The sequence below is a fragment of the Papilio machaon genome, chromosome 15 (genome assembly GCF_912999745.1).
Source record: "Papilio machaon chromosome 15, ilPapMach1.1, whole genome shotgun sequence".
Lineage (NCBI taxonomy): Eukaryota > Metazoa > Arthropoda > Insecta > Lepidoptera > Papilionidae > Papilio > Papilio machaon.
The window spans coordinates 6,065,283-6,083,102 of record NC_060000.1 but is presented as its reverse complement, the minus strand read 5'-3'; the positions used below and the strand labels follow the sequence as shown (position 1 = coordinate 6,083,102).

The following is a 17,820-nucleotide window of genomic DNA, read 5'->3' as shown; positions in this document are numbered from 1 at the left end:
AATTTTGTAAAATATAAATAACACCAACACTTTTATATGGTAAGCACAGATACAGCAAAATAAAATTGAGCAAAAATGTGATTAACATATCACTGGCTGGCATTTTATAAAAAAGATAATTTAATCACTTCTAGCATAGACAATAGCTGTACGACAGGGTATGTAGACCTGAAACAGAAAATAAATTTTTATTTAATAATTTTGGAATTTTTATTTGATATTTTTAACTATGGTGTCTAATTTCTGTAGTCTTTGGCAGGTTACTTTTATTATTTAAACTATTATATTTTTTTTCTTTAAATTTTATTACCTGTATTGAATCATTTCGATTTCCCCAAGGTATATTCTGTGTTAAATGAAATTCTCCTTCCGGTTCTATCCGTCCAAACCCACCATACTTCTTACTATCTGAACATAGCACCGCCTGGTATTTCCCTGACACATTTACACCGACCCTGTAGTCTGTGAAACTCTGCGATGGATGGAAATTGAACACAAACAAAAGACCAGCTCTTTCAAATGCAATCACTTTGTCACCTTCGTGTTTGCATGATACGAAACCCTGTGGAAAAAAAACAAGTAAGCAATACTAATAATAAATTGGAGAATTGTATTTATTTTTATATTAATTTTTTCTCCGTCCAATCCATCTTCCCCTTCCATCCCTTTCCTTACTTTAGTAATTAAAAAAGTTGGGAAGGAGAGTAGGACTTAAACATTTATCTGCTGAAATACAAAAATACTTTCACTTCTCGACTATCTTTTATTGTTTATTGTTCTACATCTACAAGATCCTTTATATTACTTACCGGATCAGATCTGAGCCAGCCATGTTTCTCCTCGAGCATGTTCATGTCGCGGTCAAATTCGTTCAAGAACTTGTATTTGAGGAGTTCATCATCTACCAGGTTCCACTGGCGGCGCGCGTAGTGGTACGAGGAGTTGTTGCCCGCGCGTGGGAAATCCAACCATTCTGGGTGACCGAATTCGTTGCCTGGATGATGATAAAATTTGCTTTATCTATTTTTTTCTTAATCATTTTCAGACTCAGTTTATGCGTTTATATCACGCCTTGTAAGTGAAATTTAAATAGTTTTGTTAATGTTTTCCTATAGCCTATAAGTTCCAATCGTAACGTGGTTGTGATGAACCATATTTACATAAGTTTAAAGATTGTTTGATAAAGTAATGTAAGAAATTTATTATTTCATTGTTCTGTTAATATTAAGAAAACTTTATAATTAATCTATATTTACGTCTTTATGTACTTTATTAATGTAAAATAGTTTAAACCTATGAAGTTGAGGTATGCTTCTCCTCCGAGCGCGTGTGTGATGAGTCGTATGATACAATGTAGTGCGAGGCCGCGCTCCACTACAGCGCTGGGCTCACTCAGAGTACTCATGTGGCTGTACATCGCCGCGTCCATCAACCAGAATGCTATCGTCTTATCGCCCACCAGCGCCTGACATTCAGACATGCTAATCGTGAAAATTAATCTTAATTCTAACCTACAATAATCTAACCTCGGCTAGGCTTAATTATATTTGATTCGTAAAAAGTTCGCCTAACATTACTCTTATAAATAGACTAGCTGTCGCCCGCGACTCCGTCCGCGCGCAGTTAAAAAATAGGGGGGGGGGGTTATGAAAAATAGATGTTGGCCGATTCTCAGACCTACTGAATATGCTCACAAAATTTCATGAGAATCGGTCAAGCCGTTTCGGAGGAGTATGGCAACGAAAACTGTGACACGAGAATTTTATATATTAGATAATACCCGCGTTATGTTAGGGCGCGGTTTGATAACCGCCCAGGGTGCCACATGTTTGCGAATTACTCAGTCTCAGGTAATCAGGTAAAAACCACCCCCCTCCCCAAGACATGATAAAGAAGGGGGCGCCGTAGAAATCTGTGCTGCGCTAGCACCCTGGCTAATTTCTTAATTGTGTGACAGGTACGGCGACTTCGGCGCGTTGGTACACTGCACATAGTATATAAATGTGAACCATATCCGCTGGTCTAAAAGTGTTTTAGCTAGAGATAAGTCATGATATTTGGATATAAAAATTTGTAGATATTATCTTAAAACTATATATCAAAGCAAAGAATAATTTATTACGACAAACCTGATCGTGGCTTTCGGCATAAGCGACGGTGCCCTCCATCCAGCGACGGTTTGTGAGCGTGTGCACGATGTAGCCCATCTTCCAGTCCTCGTCGCGCTCCTCCTTCAGCAGTTTGATCCACATGTCGGGGATAGCCATGCCCAGCCGGTAGTCGAACCCGGTCCCCCCCTCGCGCACAGGCCGACCTGACGCCGGCATGCCTGACACATCCTACATAACGCGATACTTATCAAAATTTTTGAATTTACACACTTTAAGAGTTAAAAAACTTTTTTTTTAATTTCGATTCGATTATAACTATGAATAGTAGTTTTTATTACGTAAATTAAAATTTAATCTTACTAATATTATAATATATAATTATAATAGAATGTTTGGATGGATGGATGTTTGTTTGTAGATATCTCTAGAACGGCTCAACGGATCTTGATAAAATTTAGCACAGATGTAGATCATTGTCTGGAAGAACACATAGGCTAATTATAATGTTTTTTTTAAGTGCCGCGCGAACGGAGTCGCGGGCGACAGCTGATTAAGAAATCAAAATTAATATTATACATATCCCTACGTAAAACTAAATTAAGCTATATTACAAAATAAAATTGAATACTTAATTAATATTTCCATATGTTTTCACTGAATAAACATTTGTAACATTACGTAAAAAGGTATATAAAAATGGTGAACCAACTTCAGCAATAGTAATAGCTCTGTGGTCCAACTTGTGCACGAGTTCGTTGGCCAACATGAGGTAGACGAGGGCCTCGGTGTCAACGTTGAGGCCGTAGTACTCGTCGTAATGGCCGGAGAAGCCCTGCCCGATGCCGCGGCTGTGGTACAACATTGACGTCACGCCGTCGAACCTGTCCACAGGAAATACACATTTAGTAAATATTTACAAAATTACATAAAAACTTGATGTGCCTACAACTTTATTTTAAGTTTATAAGCTTTTCATCTCACCTGAATCCATCAAACTGATACTCCTCTTGATACCACCGTAGATTCGATAGCAGGAACCTTAGCACCTCAGTTCTGTAAACAAGTAAATTTCAAATATCTCGGCGGCTCTTAACTTCGCGCGAGTCACTGCGCAGAACACAATTTCAGGTGTATTGTGGAGAAGCGGGATGTGGGGGGAGGGCAGTGCGCAACGCCAATGACCTTGAGCTGTCAAGATATTTGAAAACAGTAATACAAATCTTTTTTACTCGTCTTAATAAGTTTAACAAATTTTGGGTAAAAAAAATCTCATTTAATTTTTAATTAAATTTTTTGTTTACTTACTCTGAATAGTTAAACAGTCTGCTGTCCCACAGCGTGTGAGTGCCGCGCGGGCCGTCATGGAAGTAGCACGCGTTGGTGCCGTCGAACTCGTTGAGTCCGTCCAGCGTGTTCTTGGATGCATGCGAGTGAACCACATCCAACAACACGTAAAGACCCATTTCGTGCGCGCGGTCGATCAGCTGTTTCAGTTCGCATGGCGTGCCGTAACGACTGGAAATGTCAAAGTTTTTTTTTTTACAAGAAAAAAGGCAAAAGTGGTCATTTGATATTCCTAAAATAGCGATTTCACTGAAAGTAGACATGAATGTGAAAAAATACCTGCTCGCGGCGAAGAAACTGGTGACTTGATATCCAAAAGACGCATAGTAGGCGTGCTCCATTATAGCCATTAATTGTATTGCATTGTAACCTATAAATAACAATAAACAATTATACGACCGCAGGAATGGCAGACTGGTCAAATATTACTGCCCCAAAAAATTCTAGGATGTATTTTTGAAATTGATTGAACTTTTTAGGTCAAATTTACCAATGGAACTGTTACCTTGTTTCTTAATCCTAGGTAGCACATTATCCTTGAATTCAGTGTAAGTACCGACTCTGCCCTCTGGAGTGGCGATGCCCACGTGACTCTCGTAGATTCTAAGTGATTTCGGTCTATCAACTTTTGGGTGTTTAAACTGGTACGGCTGAAAGACATCATATTATGAATTTTTAGCCGCAAAGTTTCATGCATATTGAAAAAAACTTAATACAGTTGAAAACTTATAGCCAGCTTATTTTAAGCCAAAGATTCGTCTTTACTTTTACTGGTATGAATATTTTTATAATGAACATTATATATACCTGTTCCGGTTTGTAAATAAACTGTTGATACGTAAATCCCTCGAATGGTTTAACATAGCTTGCCCAGGGGGACACCCTGTATAAATGTTCGTTGACGATAAGTTGGACTCGGCTGCCATGTTTCAACGCGTAGCCACCTGCCACTGCGGGGATATGCAGCTCCCACTTCCCATACTCCAACTTCTTAAATGGATGACTTTTTGAATTCCAGCCATCTGTAATAACATTTTAGTATTCTTAACATCTACACAAGTACAGTCCTCATTTAACAATAATTTTACGCTAGCGTAACTAGCGCCATACGAATTGACAAGAAACTAAACACTTCACCAACGGATCCAAGCGTAAAAAATTGGAGAGGGTGGATTTCTCAAAAAAATAAATTGGCACCAGGAGTCTTTTCAGTGCCATACCCACTTCCTACTATATTATTTGTCATGGTTTTATGTATCATCATCATATTTCTTTTTTACGCCATCTTTATGTTTACTACTTACTGAATTCTCCTTGCAGATGTAACGTGTGAGCACCCGGTGCCCATTCCCGCCAAGTTACCGAACCATCAGAGTTAAACTGCGGCCCGAAATAACGATAACCTGTGGTGAAAGCATCTAATCCACCATCCCACGTCTCGATGCGTTCCCATAGATCCTTGAAGCACCCATATCTAAAATTATTAACAAACTAGCTAAAACTAATATAAACGAAGCAATAGTTAATTTTTAAAAAAAGAACTCATGACTGTTAAGCTTATTATTAGCACGGTAGTATAAAAAATAGTAGTACCCTTTTTAGATTGGGAACAAAGTTTTGTATGAATTATTACAATTAGAACTATAAAAAATCATGAATTGCATTAGACGCATTCTATAAAATCAACTAGGATATCTGCATACATATAAAGTCAAAACTTAACACTTTCTCTATGTTTCTATGGTACAACATAATTAGAAAATATATTCCTATGCTTCTAAGTTAATTGAAGAAAACCGAGGCAATGTTAAAGTAAATTTTTTTGTAAAAGAAAGTTGAGATATTTGTCGCATTTGTGTTATGTAAATGTTATACGTTATTTAAGAAGAATCCTGTTTTATAAGTACCTATTGCAACAGTTCTTTCAAATATGTAACATCGAAATGAAACGAAACGACCTTTACTTTGACATTGAGATTGTCGCAACAGCAACGAAAGCGCTTAAAAGCGTTGGTAGCTTTTCTATATTAATATTTTTCCACTATTAAAGTCTATGTATCTTAAGTATTGTTTTACGTTTACAATAACATTTCAAAGTTTTTTGTATACTTCATAGTTTTTTTTAAAGTTAATAATCGAACTATAACTACTCTGTTAACAAGTGACATCTTGCAGCTCTAAAGCGCTTAATGTGACAAACACCGTAAACACAATTTCCTAACCTAATTTACGAAAGTAAAATGTTTTTAGTTTCCAAGCTGAATTTAAGTTAATCAATAATTTCTATTATATTATAGAATTAAATCAACTCACCGCCGGCGAATTTCACGTTCGTAAGGTTTCAAATATCCATCGCGTTCGAATAATTTAGCTAAGTCCGGGACAGATACGTCCATCGGGTCCATAGCGGAATAGTTACCACCCATTATATTTATGTTTGTTGGGTATGTGCACGCGCCTGACAACCGCGCCAAAAGATAACTGCAGTTTAAATGATAAAATACCTACGAGTTGTAGAAATAATATTTTAAGATAAACAAGGGTCGTATAGGGGTTGTAGGTCATTGCAATAACAGCTTATCTATTGATAGTATCCTATAGTGCTTTAATTTGACCGGTTTATCAAAAAATAGTCTTATAAAAGGTGATTTTTTTACAATTAGAATACCTATGTGTCACACTTAAAGTTTTTAAAATGAAAAAAACTTTTATATAATTTAAATTAAAACTTAATAACTTATTTCGCATAACAGGAATTCAATTAAAACTAACTAATGAAACTACCAGTAGGCATAAAAAAATTAAATATTTTTGTTTAAAATAAAATCAGTAAAGTAAATGTAGGTATTTATTGATATTAAACATATTCTGGAATTATTTCTGTAATTAGTATGTATAAATATTTGTACATTAAATTAAATAAACAAAATGAGGGCCAAGGATCATGCGTTTCAAAGAATTTTATATTTTCTTTTTTTAACCATATGTCTTACTAAAAACTTATTGTTAACTCTGATCTATGTACCTTTTTAGTTATTCTTCTTTCTGTAATATGTGAAATAAGGGTTATATAAAATAAAAAAATACAGTTGTAAATATTATTTAATTTATATTTACTAAACATCTATACTAAGGAAACTATACAACATTTAAAATATATCTGAACCAGTTCTCTTTGCTCTCATAACAGCTTCATCTGCTTGTAATTTTTCTTCCTCCGAGGGCTCAAGTGGTTGACCATCAGCATCTAATTTATCTTCTTTAAAATCTTTGGCAATTTTTTTGCTGTAAATTGAATTAAAAAGATGCTCTGCTGTAAATTCACTCTGTATAACATCTTCGGCTTTATAAGAAACGTAAGGTTTTAATTTAAAATCTGTTAAATCGGGCACAATTATTTCTGGTATCATTTCGGGGACTTTGACGAATTTTCCATTTAAGTAATATCCAACATCACGAACACCCCGCTTGTCTATCTCTAGTTCTCTATTTGCTGACTTCTGTTGCTCCTTGTGGATTCTTGAACCTCTTTTGTTGGGGATGACGAATTTCCGAAAATTTCGTTTACCTTCTCTTGCTGCTGTCAAACAAATTCCCCTTTTTGACACTAAATTTATCAATGCTGATGGTTTTATCATTTTACTTTTATGCTATGTTTATTGTTATTCTTTAAATTTCTAAAATTATTCAAAGAGTACATAAAACTGTTATGAGGTTATAATTATTTTATTTTTAATGTCAAATTTGAACACAGATAACAAATTTCAAAGAGTAAATTTACTTAACAGATAACAAAATGTCATAGCCTAAACAAAGTTTTTTTGCAACTAAAATACAAAATATAAGCCAAGAAATGTCAAAGTTAAACCTTGTTTTCATATATGATGAGATACCTACAATCCCATTTGTGTGATCATGACAATTACTTGATTTGGTTCAGGGCTCCTTGATATGAGCTCTGAGACCAAAAGCAACTTCACTGCTTACTCATTATTACGTGTCATCCACAAGTTGTTAAAACAAATCATGGATATATGTTTTAGTAAGTACTATCTATCAGGTGGCGCGGCAATACATTGTTAAGTGACATTAGGTGGTAAAAGAAACACTTGAAATAAAATTGTCAAATCTGTATAATTTATAACAAACATTTAGGCGTTCATCATAAGATACATATTTAAAAACACAAACAATTTTTTATAAAATATGATACAAACACTCTTGCATTTACTCCCGTAACAACCGATTTTTGTGGAATTGAATAATATTTTATTATTTTCTTTGATGTGATACATAAAACGCTACTTATTCTTTTAAATATTAAAACAATCCCGCAATAAAATTGAGAAACCTTGATTTTAATTTAAAATAATTGTATTTTACATCTATTTTTGTGCATTAATATTATCTTAGAAATAAATTGGATTGGCACTATTCACTATTCCACAAAGCACCTGGAAAGAATTTTTTTCAGTATTTTTTTAATTGCTGAAAAAATGTTTTTGCACATTAGTGCGTTTAGACAATTATAAACATTATTGTGATGGATTTAATACAATAAACATTGTCTGGTCCTTTAACTAGAAATATTTTACACATAAAAGCATGCGGCCACAAATATTGTCCATGACACTTAGAGACAATTCGCTAATTTTGGCGTCATAGAGCTTTATCTCTTGGAACTTCAGCCTTATCCATATAAGCCACAGACTTTCAATAGAGCCAACACTTTAATTTTAGATTATAAAATCTTACAATTTTTAAGGGAATGTCAAGAAAATTAGGAACACAAAAGGTGTGTACAATTTCATTCCAATAATAAAAAAGTTCTCTTAACCATAAATCACAAACATCCAAAGACTTATAACAACAGTCAGGATTAATCGGCACTTTAATACATATACTATAAATATTATTATGACGATTATGAACAGAATGAAACAAATTTAAATATCATTTTTATTTGATAAAATTTAATTAAAAACACAATTAATTTTCTTGCATTCATTTCAACATAATACAATGTAACCACTAAAATTATGTTTAAATTTGTATTTAACTTAAATTTACATAATAAAATATTTGTGCTGTCAAAGCATTTATTTTATTCATAATCGTCGATAACTAGTTGATACTTATAGTAACAATAGAAATAAATATCCGTTGAACCTTGTTTGTTGAAACAAAGCAAGTATATTTTTGACACAATATTAGAGCTGTGCTTCATTAAAAATATTTTATTGCTATTATACCGTTCATTGAGGCCATAGACAACGAAATCCTCCAGTCTATCAATCGTTCATGCAAATATTGTCTATGGTACGGTCACGTGTCCGCGGGCCTGTCATCGTGGTGGTTTGCGTCTAGTTCCTCGAGTGTATCGCTGGATGAGTGCGTCATGTCACTTAGCTCGTCGATTTGCTTCTGCTTCTTCCGTACGTTCCAGTGCAAGCATTCAGCCAGTGAGTCGAACCAGTCGGAGATTTGGTCCTGTGCGCATATCGACGGCACTGGGTACACTGATGTCGTCACATATAGGCTGTGAAATAACAGTGTTGTTAGCATAAAAAAATTAAATCAGCATGTTGCAGGTGAAGTTTTCAGTATTGATGTAATAAAAAATAATAATTTAAAAAAATTATTACGCGCGTATTTTTAAAAGTGTTAAGTCTTAAATTAAATTTCACCTGCACCATGCTATAATGATAAAAGTTGTGGTAAATAAAAACTATAAAAATTTAATTCTAAAAATTATCTTACATATCTAATTACAGATCAAGCGAAAAAGCACGGTAATAATTACACGGCATTATCGGCAGTAGGCATATAGATAAAGTTAGTAAAAAGGCGCGTTCATTTATTGTTTATTAATAAAAAATAATTAATTGTGAAAAATAGTTCAGAAATAGAGAAATACAGAATTCAAAATGGTGTCGTACTTTACAATTAACTGTCGTAAATAAAAGAAGCAAGGAAAACCTAAGCCAATCGTTATATTGTGACGTCAAAACGTTATATTGTGACAATTAACTATAATTAATTTTAAAATAGTGAAGAGAATCCCTAATCTGGTGATAATGTTTTGAAGTTTAAATCCGTCTGCAGGATTTATTATATCGCCGTCACCACGTGATTTATGTATGGACTTATGTAATGTCCTAAGGACCATGATTATGACTGGACCATTTTTCCTAGTCATACTCCAGTTTAGACCAAAATTTTATAGGTTACCTATCGCCTGGTCTAAGTGTCAACTGCGAGCGACCGTCGAATGAAACGCAGGCGACATTACGCGCCTCTAGGCTAGGAGTTATCTGAAACAATCCCGCGGACTTCATCTACTATCTTTTTAAACCGATTTTTTAAACTAACCTAAAATTAATAAATAATACTTACACATAACCTCTTCACATGTTTTTAAAAATATAGATTAAATAAATAAATTTTCAAAGAATTAGATAAATGTCAAATTTTTATTTGACAATTCCAAATGTCAAATATCATAACGCATACAGATAAAAAGATGTGAAAAGGCACAGATAATGTACAAAACAAAGCATTAGTGGTGTTCGTTAGAGCAGAGCGTTCAGGTCTGCTAGACTTCGTATACCTATCTCCGTGCTGCAAGGCTTGTCGGTTGCGGCCGTCGAATGACACCCACATTGCGTTTCGCGCCTCCGGGGACAATGCTATCTATAAGATTAGTTTTATTAACATTACAAACATTTTTATCCTCTAACAATTTATGTTGAGTGACGAATATAACTAACGTCTAACGAGATATTTAGTTTGTCATATTCCTTTTATAGACCGACAAAAATATCTGAACCGGTGAGCATAAGTCAAATTAAATTATGATAGATCACTAGCGCCTCCCTGTCAACGGTTAAGTGTTACTAGATTCTTTTCATACTGTAGCCGTCTGACATGTTTTTTGTTTTATGCCATTTTTTATGTCCATGTAGGTTTAACATATTTTCAGACAGAACTAACTGCGATAGCAGCGCCTCTAACCGGTTCAGATATACTTATGTATTTCTATTTATACCCATAAGTTCATAGACTTGTCATCTTATATCTTAGTATCCATTGCTAAAAGTATCACTTACCGTCATCACGAATGACTAAGCTAAAATCTATTTTTAATAATGGGACTTTAGTTTGATTTAACAAGCTAAAAATTTTAAGTAATTTTCGAGTTTTAATTAAATTTAACATTATTACAATATAAATATTGTAAAATTGATTGGAGAACTAGAGACAGTAGTTACCTTGAGTTCGACGCCCGCGGGCACCACAATGGGGCGGAAGGAGAGCGAGTGGGGGCAGATGGGTGTCACCATGATGGCGGGTACTGAGGGGTGTATCATGCTGGCGCCAGCCGCCACCGCGTATGCTGTGCTGCCAGTCGGCGTTGATACTATCAGACCTGCAGATTAAAATCTTATATTGTCATTAATATTTCATTAAATATATTATTACAAAATACTGTCTGTCTGTCTATTGCATGTTGCCTGTTAGCTCTTGTGTCATTTTTAAGTAAATAGAAAATTACCGTCGCCCTGTACGGAGGTGATATGTTTGCCATCGAGGAATAAGTCGATGTTGGAGAGGTATGGCGAAGGTCCTCTGTCGACCACCACCTCGTTCAGCACCAATATAGTGGTCGGCTTCTTCTTGTTCTTATCCTCGCTGCTCGTCTTACGCAGCACCACACACTGCAGACGCGATCGCAACGTTAACGCTGCATGACCTGGTAATCACATCAATATTTGTTAATAAAAACAACAAAAACCGACTGACTAGACGACTTGTCTAAAAAGGTTTATTTATTTAAAGTAGAGGAGGCCATATTGGAGCAAATGTACACACAAAACATACTCGCGAAAAACACAATCCTACTCAGTTAGTGGCGTTAAAAAATGCAAATAATGTGTTTAAAACAAATTTAATAAATAAAGCTGTGACAAAATAATCATTAAAGATTCTAAATAATTGACACAAAAAAGCAAAAGAATAATATGAAATGACTATACCTTCTAATACATTCATAACTTGATCTTGAAAATTGTTGAATTCAAAAGGCGTCAGAAACCCGAGGGAACCCAAGTGGAAAGCCATCACTGGAGGGACGGATTGCTGAAAAAAAAAATCAAAATTTTGCAACTATTTAGTTTCAAATTATCTTGCCAATAACTTGCCAAAACTGTTTATCTATAATCTTACAATATTAAACAAAAACTGATTGAATCTTTTATCGTTGTTTTCGGACACCAAAATCCCTATATAAAACATTTTGTTATCTTTGTTCTGTAAGTGAAAATGAGGGAGAATAAAGGTAAGATAATATGTTTTCTTACAGCTGTTTCTGCAGTAGAAACCAACATTCACAGTCTCGATTATAGTAAAGAAGCTAGTGACTTAAATTCTCTACATTAGAATGGGTCATTAGCAATTGTATAGACAAGTACCACATATCCTTTGTTCCCCTTAAGTAGAACAATACAAACAGAAATAATATGCCAACTACGGGGTCAATAACCCAATATTGTTGTCACTGTTCCTCCAAAGAGAATAAGAAGGATGAAAATATGATTTATAAACATATTTCGATAGTGAAAGTCCACAGAAAACAGATATTTCATAGCTTAATTAGAAAAAAAAATATTTTCTCAATCTCCGCCCGCGGATACGTAACCGCACCATAGACAATATTTACATGGGCAATCGATAGCAATTGTTTATGGCCTCTAAACCAAAATGGAAATAAAAATATTTTACTAATTTTTGACAGATATTTTTCGCGCACCTTGTTATTCCTTTTTATTTGAAAAGTAGCAGCAGAAAAGTACCAGCTAACCTGGAAGAGTGAGCTGGCATGCAGCAGTGTGCCGTCTCCTCCGAGGCAGATAATGAAGTCAATCTTGTCGGTAAGGTCGTCGGTGCCAGCGCGGAAGGTCATCAGCCGCTCCCGCACCGACGCGAAGTCTCCGTACTCAGCCAGTAATGTGTCATCTAATACCGCCGCTTCCACGAAAACTACCATACTTTTGTCCTAGAAAATTTTACCATAGCATTAAATAAGAAAAGAAAAAAATATTTGCTACATCCATAGATCAGTGATTACCAAAGTGGTCCACGACCACCCGGGGTTCACAGAAGACCTGGTATGGATGTAGGATAGCGGGATTTTAAGTTGAGGATTCACAAGCTGAAGAAGAAATATGACGGCAATGGGTTCACAAAAAAACAGAAAAATGTAGGGGAAAAATGAAATTGGTCTACGAGAAAAAAGTGTGGGAATCACTGACCTAGAGATTTTTTAAAAGTAAAATAGGGAAATTTAGAAATAACCTTTGAATATCACTTGTTATAGCAACGGTGTAAGCATTTTTTAAAACTGATAACTTTATCCAAGGTAATGTCGCTGTCCATTGTATTTATTGTAACCTACTATGACCGATTTTGAAGAGTGAGGTATAGTCTGGCCTAGCACGAATATTTGTGACAATCGACTTCGTATCGTCAGTGTTAATTATGTCAAAATTAGTATAAGATTTTTAGTGTACTTAACGCCCGATATAACGGTACACAAATTTTACCCATGACGATACTATGCCGATTGTTAAAAATTTGAATGTTGTTGAAAATTTATTCGTGCTAGGCCCACAATTGAGTTTTCTAGGTTTTCAATAGTCAATTGTATGATTATCAAAATATTAGATATGTACAATATACTACATAAATAAACTTTAAGCATGATAGAATAGTTGCCGCAACTTCACTTAAATGTAGGTTATAATGTCAACAAGATCTTATCCCGGTCTTTACGTGCGCTGAGATTATAAGCCACTTGAAAAACTTTGTGCGATACCGTAAAAATAGACTTCATTTTCTAAATTTCCACACAAAATTACTCGAATATTATCTACATTCAGATTTCCTTGACATGTCGACTGACATCGTAATCGTGTCCACCACTAAGTTCTTTCTACATCACAATATTTTTATTTATTTATTTTATCTATATATATAAAAGAAAGTTGTATTAGTTACACTATTTATAACTCAAGAACGGCTGAATCGAATTGACTGAAAATTGGTGGGCAGGTAGCTTAAAACCAGGAAACGGACATAGGATAATTTTTATCCCGTTTTCTGTTTTTTATTCCGCGCGAACGGAGTCGCGGGTAAAAGCTAGTTTGTACATAAATTCCTCTATCCTATTATTCTTGTACTAATTACATGATTTATTATCATCAGTAATTACAACAGAGGTTGTTCAAATGACACATAGGCGTTAGATTTAGATTGGTCTAGATTCAATGCGGTCTGCGGTGACGGCTGGTCGTCGACCTTTTGCAGCTATCTTGATTCATAACCAACTTCGCTTTATACTTATAGATTTCTGTTAAACTCGAAATTATAAAAATTTAAGAGGACATCAATTTACAAATTTTGACTGACTACCTGATTGAGATGAATAAGTCAAAGAAAAACATATGAATGCAATATATTGGAGATCAATTCGATCAAATATATGTAAAAAACAATGTAAATTTTTGTTAAAAAACTTTACATTTTATGATTTCCTTAATTGTATGTTTATAATATGTTGGAAATTTCTCGACCGCGCTCGCGCTTAAGTATGGCGCGAAGGTAGAGTCGCACGACTACACTCTAAGTGGAAACAAACACTAGGAATATCCTCACATGTACAAGCCAGTGCACGAGCTGCACGAAAGATGCCAGTATGCTGGCGTCGTGCACCTTCTTGATGACGAGCACCGTCAGTGGAGGTTTGTACCAAGTCAGCCGCTGTGACGCCGGGTCCTGGATTTGCCTGGAATGATAACACAACATTTGAAATAGTATTTAACGTACTACATATAGTTATCCTATGTAGGGTAAAGCGAAGTATGTATGTATTTCGATTGATTTGGTTTTTTTTTTCGTTTCAGTTCTGTAGGTCTAATGAATCTAATAAAATAAAGGACGATATGAAAGAAATAACATACATAACCATTGCCGAGTTTTTCATTATCCTGCCACATGGTCCAAACTGCTGGATTGGAGACGGTGCGTTCAGAGATCTGGTCCTCCTGCAACAAAAAAACCACACAATATTATTTTTCCACTTCGACTAAGATTATAATTGTGCGTTTTTTTACCATTTTTAGTTTTAAATTAATAACATTAAAATCTTTTTTTATAGATGGAAGACTTTTTTTCAATTAAATTGTAATACACCGGGATGTAATTGCCGCCGGTAAACTACTTTATTTAACACGACAGTCTACACACTAGATTAAAACATGAAAAATAAAGTTAATCTGGTTAATAACATATTGTAATTTTTCCAATGAGACAATATGTTTTTTACAATTGCTTCGGGAGTGGAAACTACCGTTTAAATAAAAAAAAAAATACGATAATACCTGAACGCATCCAATTCATAACGCGACCGTACACATCATAGACTTTATTTATAAATGACAAGTCAAATAAAATGGAGTCCGCTTTCTTAATGTATTCAGTGAATTAAAAAGTAAATACAGGTTGTTTGTATAAGTATAAAATAATTTTACGCCTTTGTATATCTGTTAAAAACCCGCTTATTGTATGAGTTTATTACCAGAAAGATTTTTCTTTTTTATGGCCAAAGCCTATGTTGCCATTTTGTTTCTATTGTATCTGTCTGTGGTTCAGTGCGTGCTATGGCGGATAGTTTCTCTAATGTAAAAAAAAAATAAAAAAAACATCGAATATTATTTACACTAAAGAAGTTAAGTTAAATTCATTAAGAATGGCTTAACTCACGTATGATTGTCAAATGACGGCACCGTTTTAAACAAACTAAATAAGTTTATAATACAATATGGATTCTTGGGACGGTAAAGAATTGTGCTTAAAATTTGGGCATGGAAAAATAGGTACATATTTTGTTGTATACAACTTGTTTGCACTACGATATTTGATATTTTAATTTGAAATTATTCAAATAGGAATCGATTAATTAGTGTTTTTTTCTCCACGAATAATTTATGTGCGATATATTTGAGGTATGTAAGATTATCTAAGTAAGATTTTAATTATATTAGCTATCATCCTGTATACAGTGGTCACGAGGTAGGTACGTGAACAAAGTTTTGTATTAACCTGCATGACCTTGCTAATGAATTTATAACAATACTACTTTTATACTGTTTTTGGATGCAAGTAACTTTATAAGAATATAGTTATATAGAATATAGATCTTTATTCTAAACCAAAGTATACAAAGGGCTAAATAATTAAAAATGAATGGCTAAGAAGAATGTAATCATTTGGTTATAGATTTTTAAGTCGTATTAAATTAACAGAATACAAATAGTATAATGAAAAAAAAAAAAAACAATATTGAAAAAAAAAATTACTTATAAATCTTATTAATATTATAAAATTCGAATGTTTAGATGGATGGATGGATGTTTGTTAGAAGATATCTCCGGAAATTTGGCACAGATGTACAACACAGTCAGGAAGAATACATAGGCTACTTAATTTTTTTTAAATTCCGCGTGGATAGAGTCGCGGGCGACAGCTAGTAATGCATAAATTCTTACGTTTATTTATATTTATAGTGGAAAATCAAACAGTTCCACAACAAGTACGATGCAATCACTTACTTTTTACGACGTAAGAAGTAAATGCAAAATAAGGTAACTTTGAATCATTTCCTTATTATCTATAGAATTAAACGTAGACTGTTCCAGATTGTTCCACTGATTCACCAAAGCCATTTATCTTGTTCTTAAGTTCTTTAAAATGTTGTTATTTTTATTTACTAGCTGTTCAAGTGCTTCATCCGCATGAAATTCCATTCATTTTTGTTACACAGAAAAACTTTGTTTCATTGTTCACATTGCGTAAAACTTTCAATTGCAAATAACAAAATTCAAATGCTCAAATGACAACGAAGGCCTTCGCTTTTAGCTAAGAGTTACCGTTACCATGGCAACCATCCATCTTTGCTGCTATTGGCTTGCAATTTATGTCACTATTTCGCATTTTTTTTCACCCCTAAGTTTAATGCCGTAAAAATATTATATAGCTTAAAGCGTGTCGTAAGTACAGGACTTCAGATTGCTTATTCTGATATTGATTTACAGTGCGTTTCTGACCAAAATTACCATTTAAAACATTGTTATCTGTGTTTTCTCAATGACAGGGATGGCGATATGTTTTATACAGAGATTTTGGTCTTAGAAACCCACGGTTAATCAATCAAAGTGATAAAATATCGTTGAATAACAATTTGCCAATTCTTTCAGAAACCGGGCGAATAGTACATAAAAGTTAACTTCGATGTTTTTACATTGTGTTATGATAATTCAGTTAGTATACTCTCAAACTGTCTATTGCATTGCATGATAAGTACATAAGTAGTGCGATAAACCAGTGTAATATCGAATCTTTTGTTTTTGAAACTCATTCAGTGTAGACTTTTTGATATGATAAATAAAGAAAAATGGTTTAAATAAATGAATAATAGAGTCATTTGAATTAATTTAAATTTTAAGCTAATATACTCGTATAAACGGCTAAGCATTCAAGTATTTGTACGATGTCGGCACATAGTCGGCAACTAGTCGGTGCCGACACCTGACAAATACGTGTGTTTAGCCGTTTATATATTAGTTTATGATAATGTCTCACGAAAGTTTAAATAATTTTATTTTAATAATAATCGCTAGTAGCCAGCAAATGCCACTTCAAGCACCACAAACAAGTTAACAAGTTTAGTCATCAACTTGCGACTTACTGTAATTTTAGTGAGAGAAATCTACTCTGAGAGTTTAAGTACCCATGTTCCAACTCTGAGTTTGGAAGTATAGTTTGTAAATAGTTTCTATTTCTTGTTTCCTACATAAATAAAACTATACGGAAACTTACCGTCTATCTAAATATTCCTCATGTGCTCTAATGAGCGCGGTTTTACCGGACTCATGCGATAACTGTCGTTTCAACATCGTTTATAACAAAACGTAAAAAAAATATACACTAAACACGTATTTTATTTGTACATTTTTTGATGATCGGAACTACTCTTAGTTGTCATTTTTGCTACAATTTTAGACACATTTAAGTCCATGGTTAATACACTTTGATTGTTATAAAACATATTTAAACCATATTAAAAAATGGATATTATGTGCACGAGCAACACAACCATGAAGAAGCCTCTTATTACAACGAATGGCAGTAACCAGTGACTGACCTTGACGTGCCGATACTCGGACCGAAAAGATTTGGTCCTTTACATTTCGCGTTACTAAAATCTCACTTATAAAAAACTGGTTGAAGCGGAATTTTCGGTCTGTTA

At 34.1% G+C, this 17,820-nt stretch overlaps 3 protein-coding genes across 9 annotated transcripts in view; all 3 read right to left on the bottom strand.

Moving 5' to 3' along the window:
* Positions 1–24: 24 nt before the first annotated feature.
* On the bottom strand, positions 25–5,973 carry LOC106710256 (1,4-alpha-glucan-branching enzyme). The gene is made up of 13 exons (XM_014502266.2): positions 5,769–5,973; positions 4,760–4,929; positions 4,263–4,477; positions 3,961–4,105; positions 3,735–3,825; positions 3,417–3,626; positions 3,093–3,164; positions 2,821–2,992; positions 2,130–2,339; positions 1,294–1,465; positions 810–994; positions 311–562; positions 25–168 (listed from the first exon to the last, which is right to left on the bottom strand). The coding sequence occupies exons 1-13, from the start codon at positions 5,879–5,881 to the stop codon at positions 121–123; spliced, it is 2,055 nt and encodes a 684-aa protein (XP_014357752.1). The 5' UTR covers positions 5,882–5,973; the 3' UTR covers positions 25–120.
* A 591-nt stretch (positions 5,974–6,564) lies between these two features.
* Positions 6,565–7,175, bottom strand: LOC106710244 (39S ribosomal protein L41, mitochondrial). Its single transcript, XM_014502250.2, has one exon. It carries the CDS (start codon positions 7,091–7,093, stop codon positions 6,605–6,607), a length of 489 nt encoding a protein of 162 aa, XP_014357736.2. The 5' UTR covers positions 7,094–7,175; the 3' UTR covers positions 6,565–6,604.
* A 1,368-nt stretch (positions 7,176–8,543) lies between these two features.
* The window catches only part of LOC106710254 (NAD kinase), a 42,163-nt gene continuing 32,886 nt past the window's right edge, over positions 8,544–17,820 (bottom strand). For 3 of the 7 annotated variants that reach the window (XM_014502261.2, XM_014502262.2, XM_014502259.2), the window contains 8 exons: positions 14,474–14,557; positions 14,169–14,298; positions 12,316–12,510; positions 11,492–11,594; positions 11,011–11,208; positions 10,727–10,884; positions 10,066–10,148; positions 8,544–8,994 (listed from right to left, as the gene is read on the bottom strand). In XM_014502261.2, the coding sequence (XP_014357747.2) occupies positions 8,781–8,994; positions 10,066–10,148; positions 10,727–10,884; positions 11,011–11,208; positions 11,492–11,594; positions 12,316–12,510; positions 14,169–14,298; positions 14,474–14,557 (1,165 nt within the window). In that variant the 3' untranslated portion in view covers positions 8,544–8,780. Of the gene's footprint in view, positions 8,995–9,686; positions 9,770–10,065; positions 10,149–10,726; positions 10,885–11,010; positions 11,209–11,491; positions 11,595–12,315; positions 12,511–14,168; positions 14,299–14,473; positions 14,558–14,893; positions 14,942–17,390; positions 17,526–17,820 lie in introns of those variants that run through there. The other 4 variants (XM_045681169.1, XM_014502265.2, XM_014502260.2 and 1 more) reach the window with 4 other exon arrangements.

Bases quoted from the DNA above. Each gene is read 5' to 3' on its own strand.
- LOC106710256 (XM_014502266.2), bottom strand. From the start codon at position 5,881: ATGGGTGGTAACTATTCCGCTATGGACCCGATGGACGTATCTGTCCCG. The intron at 2,340-2,820 runs GTTGGTTCACCA...CGCGTTATGTAG, and splicing joins GAGCTATTACTATTGCTGAA to GATGTGTCAGGCATGCCGGC. The intron at 995-1,293 runs GTTTAAACTATT...ATCATCATCCAG, and splicing joins AGCATACCTCAACTTCATAG to GCAACGAATTCGGTCACCCA.
- LOC106710244 (XM_014502250.2), bottom strand. From the start codon at position 7,093: ATGATAAAACCATCAGCATTGATAAATTTAGTGTCAAAAAGGGGAATT.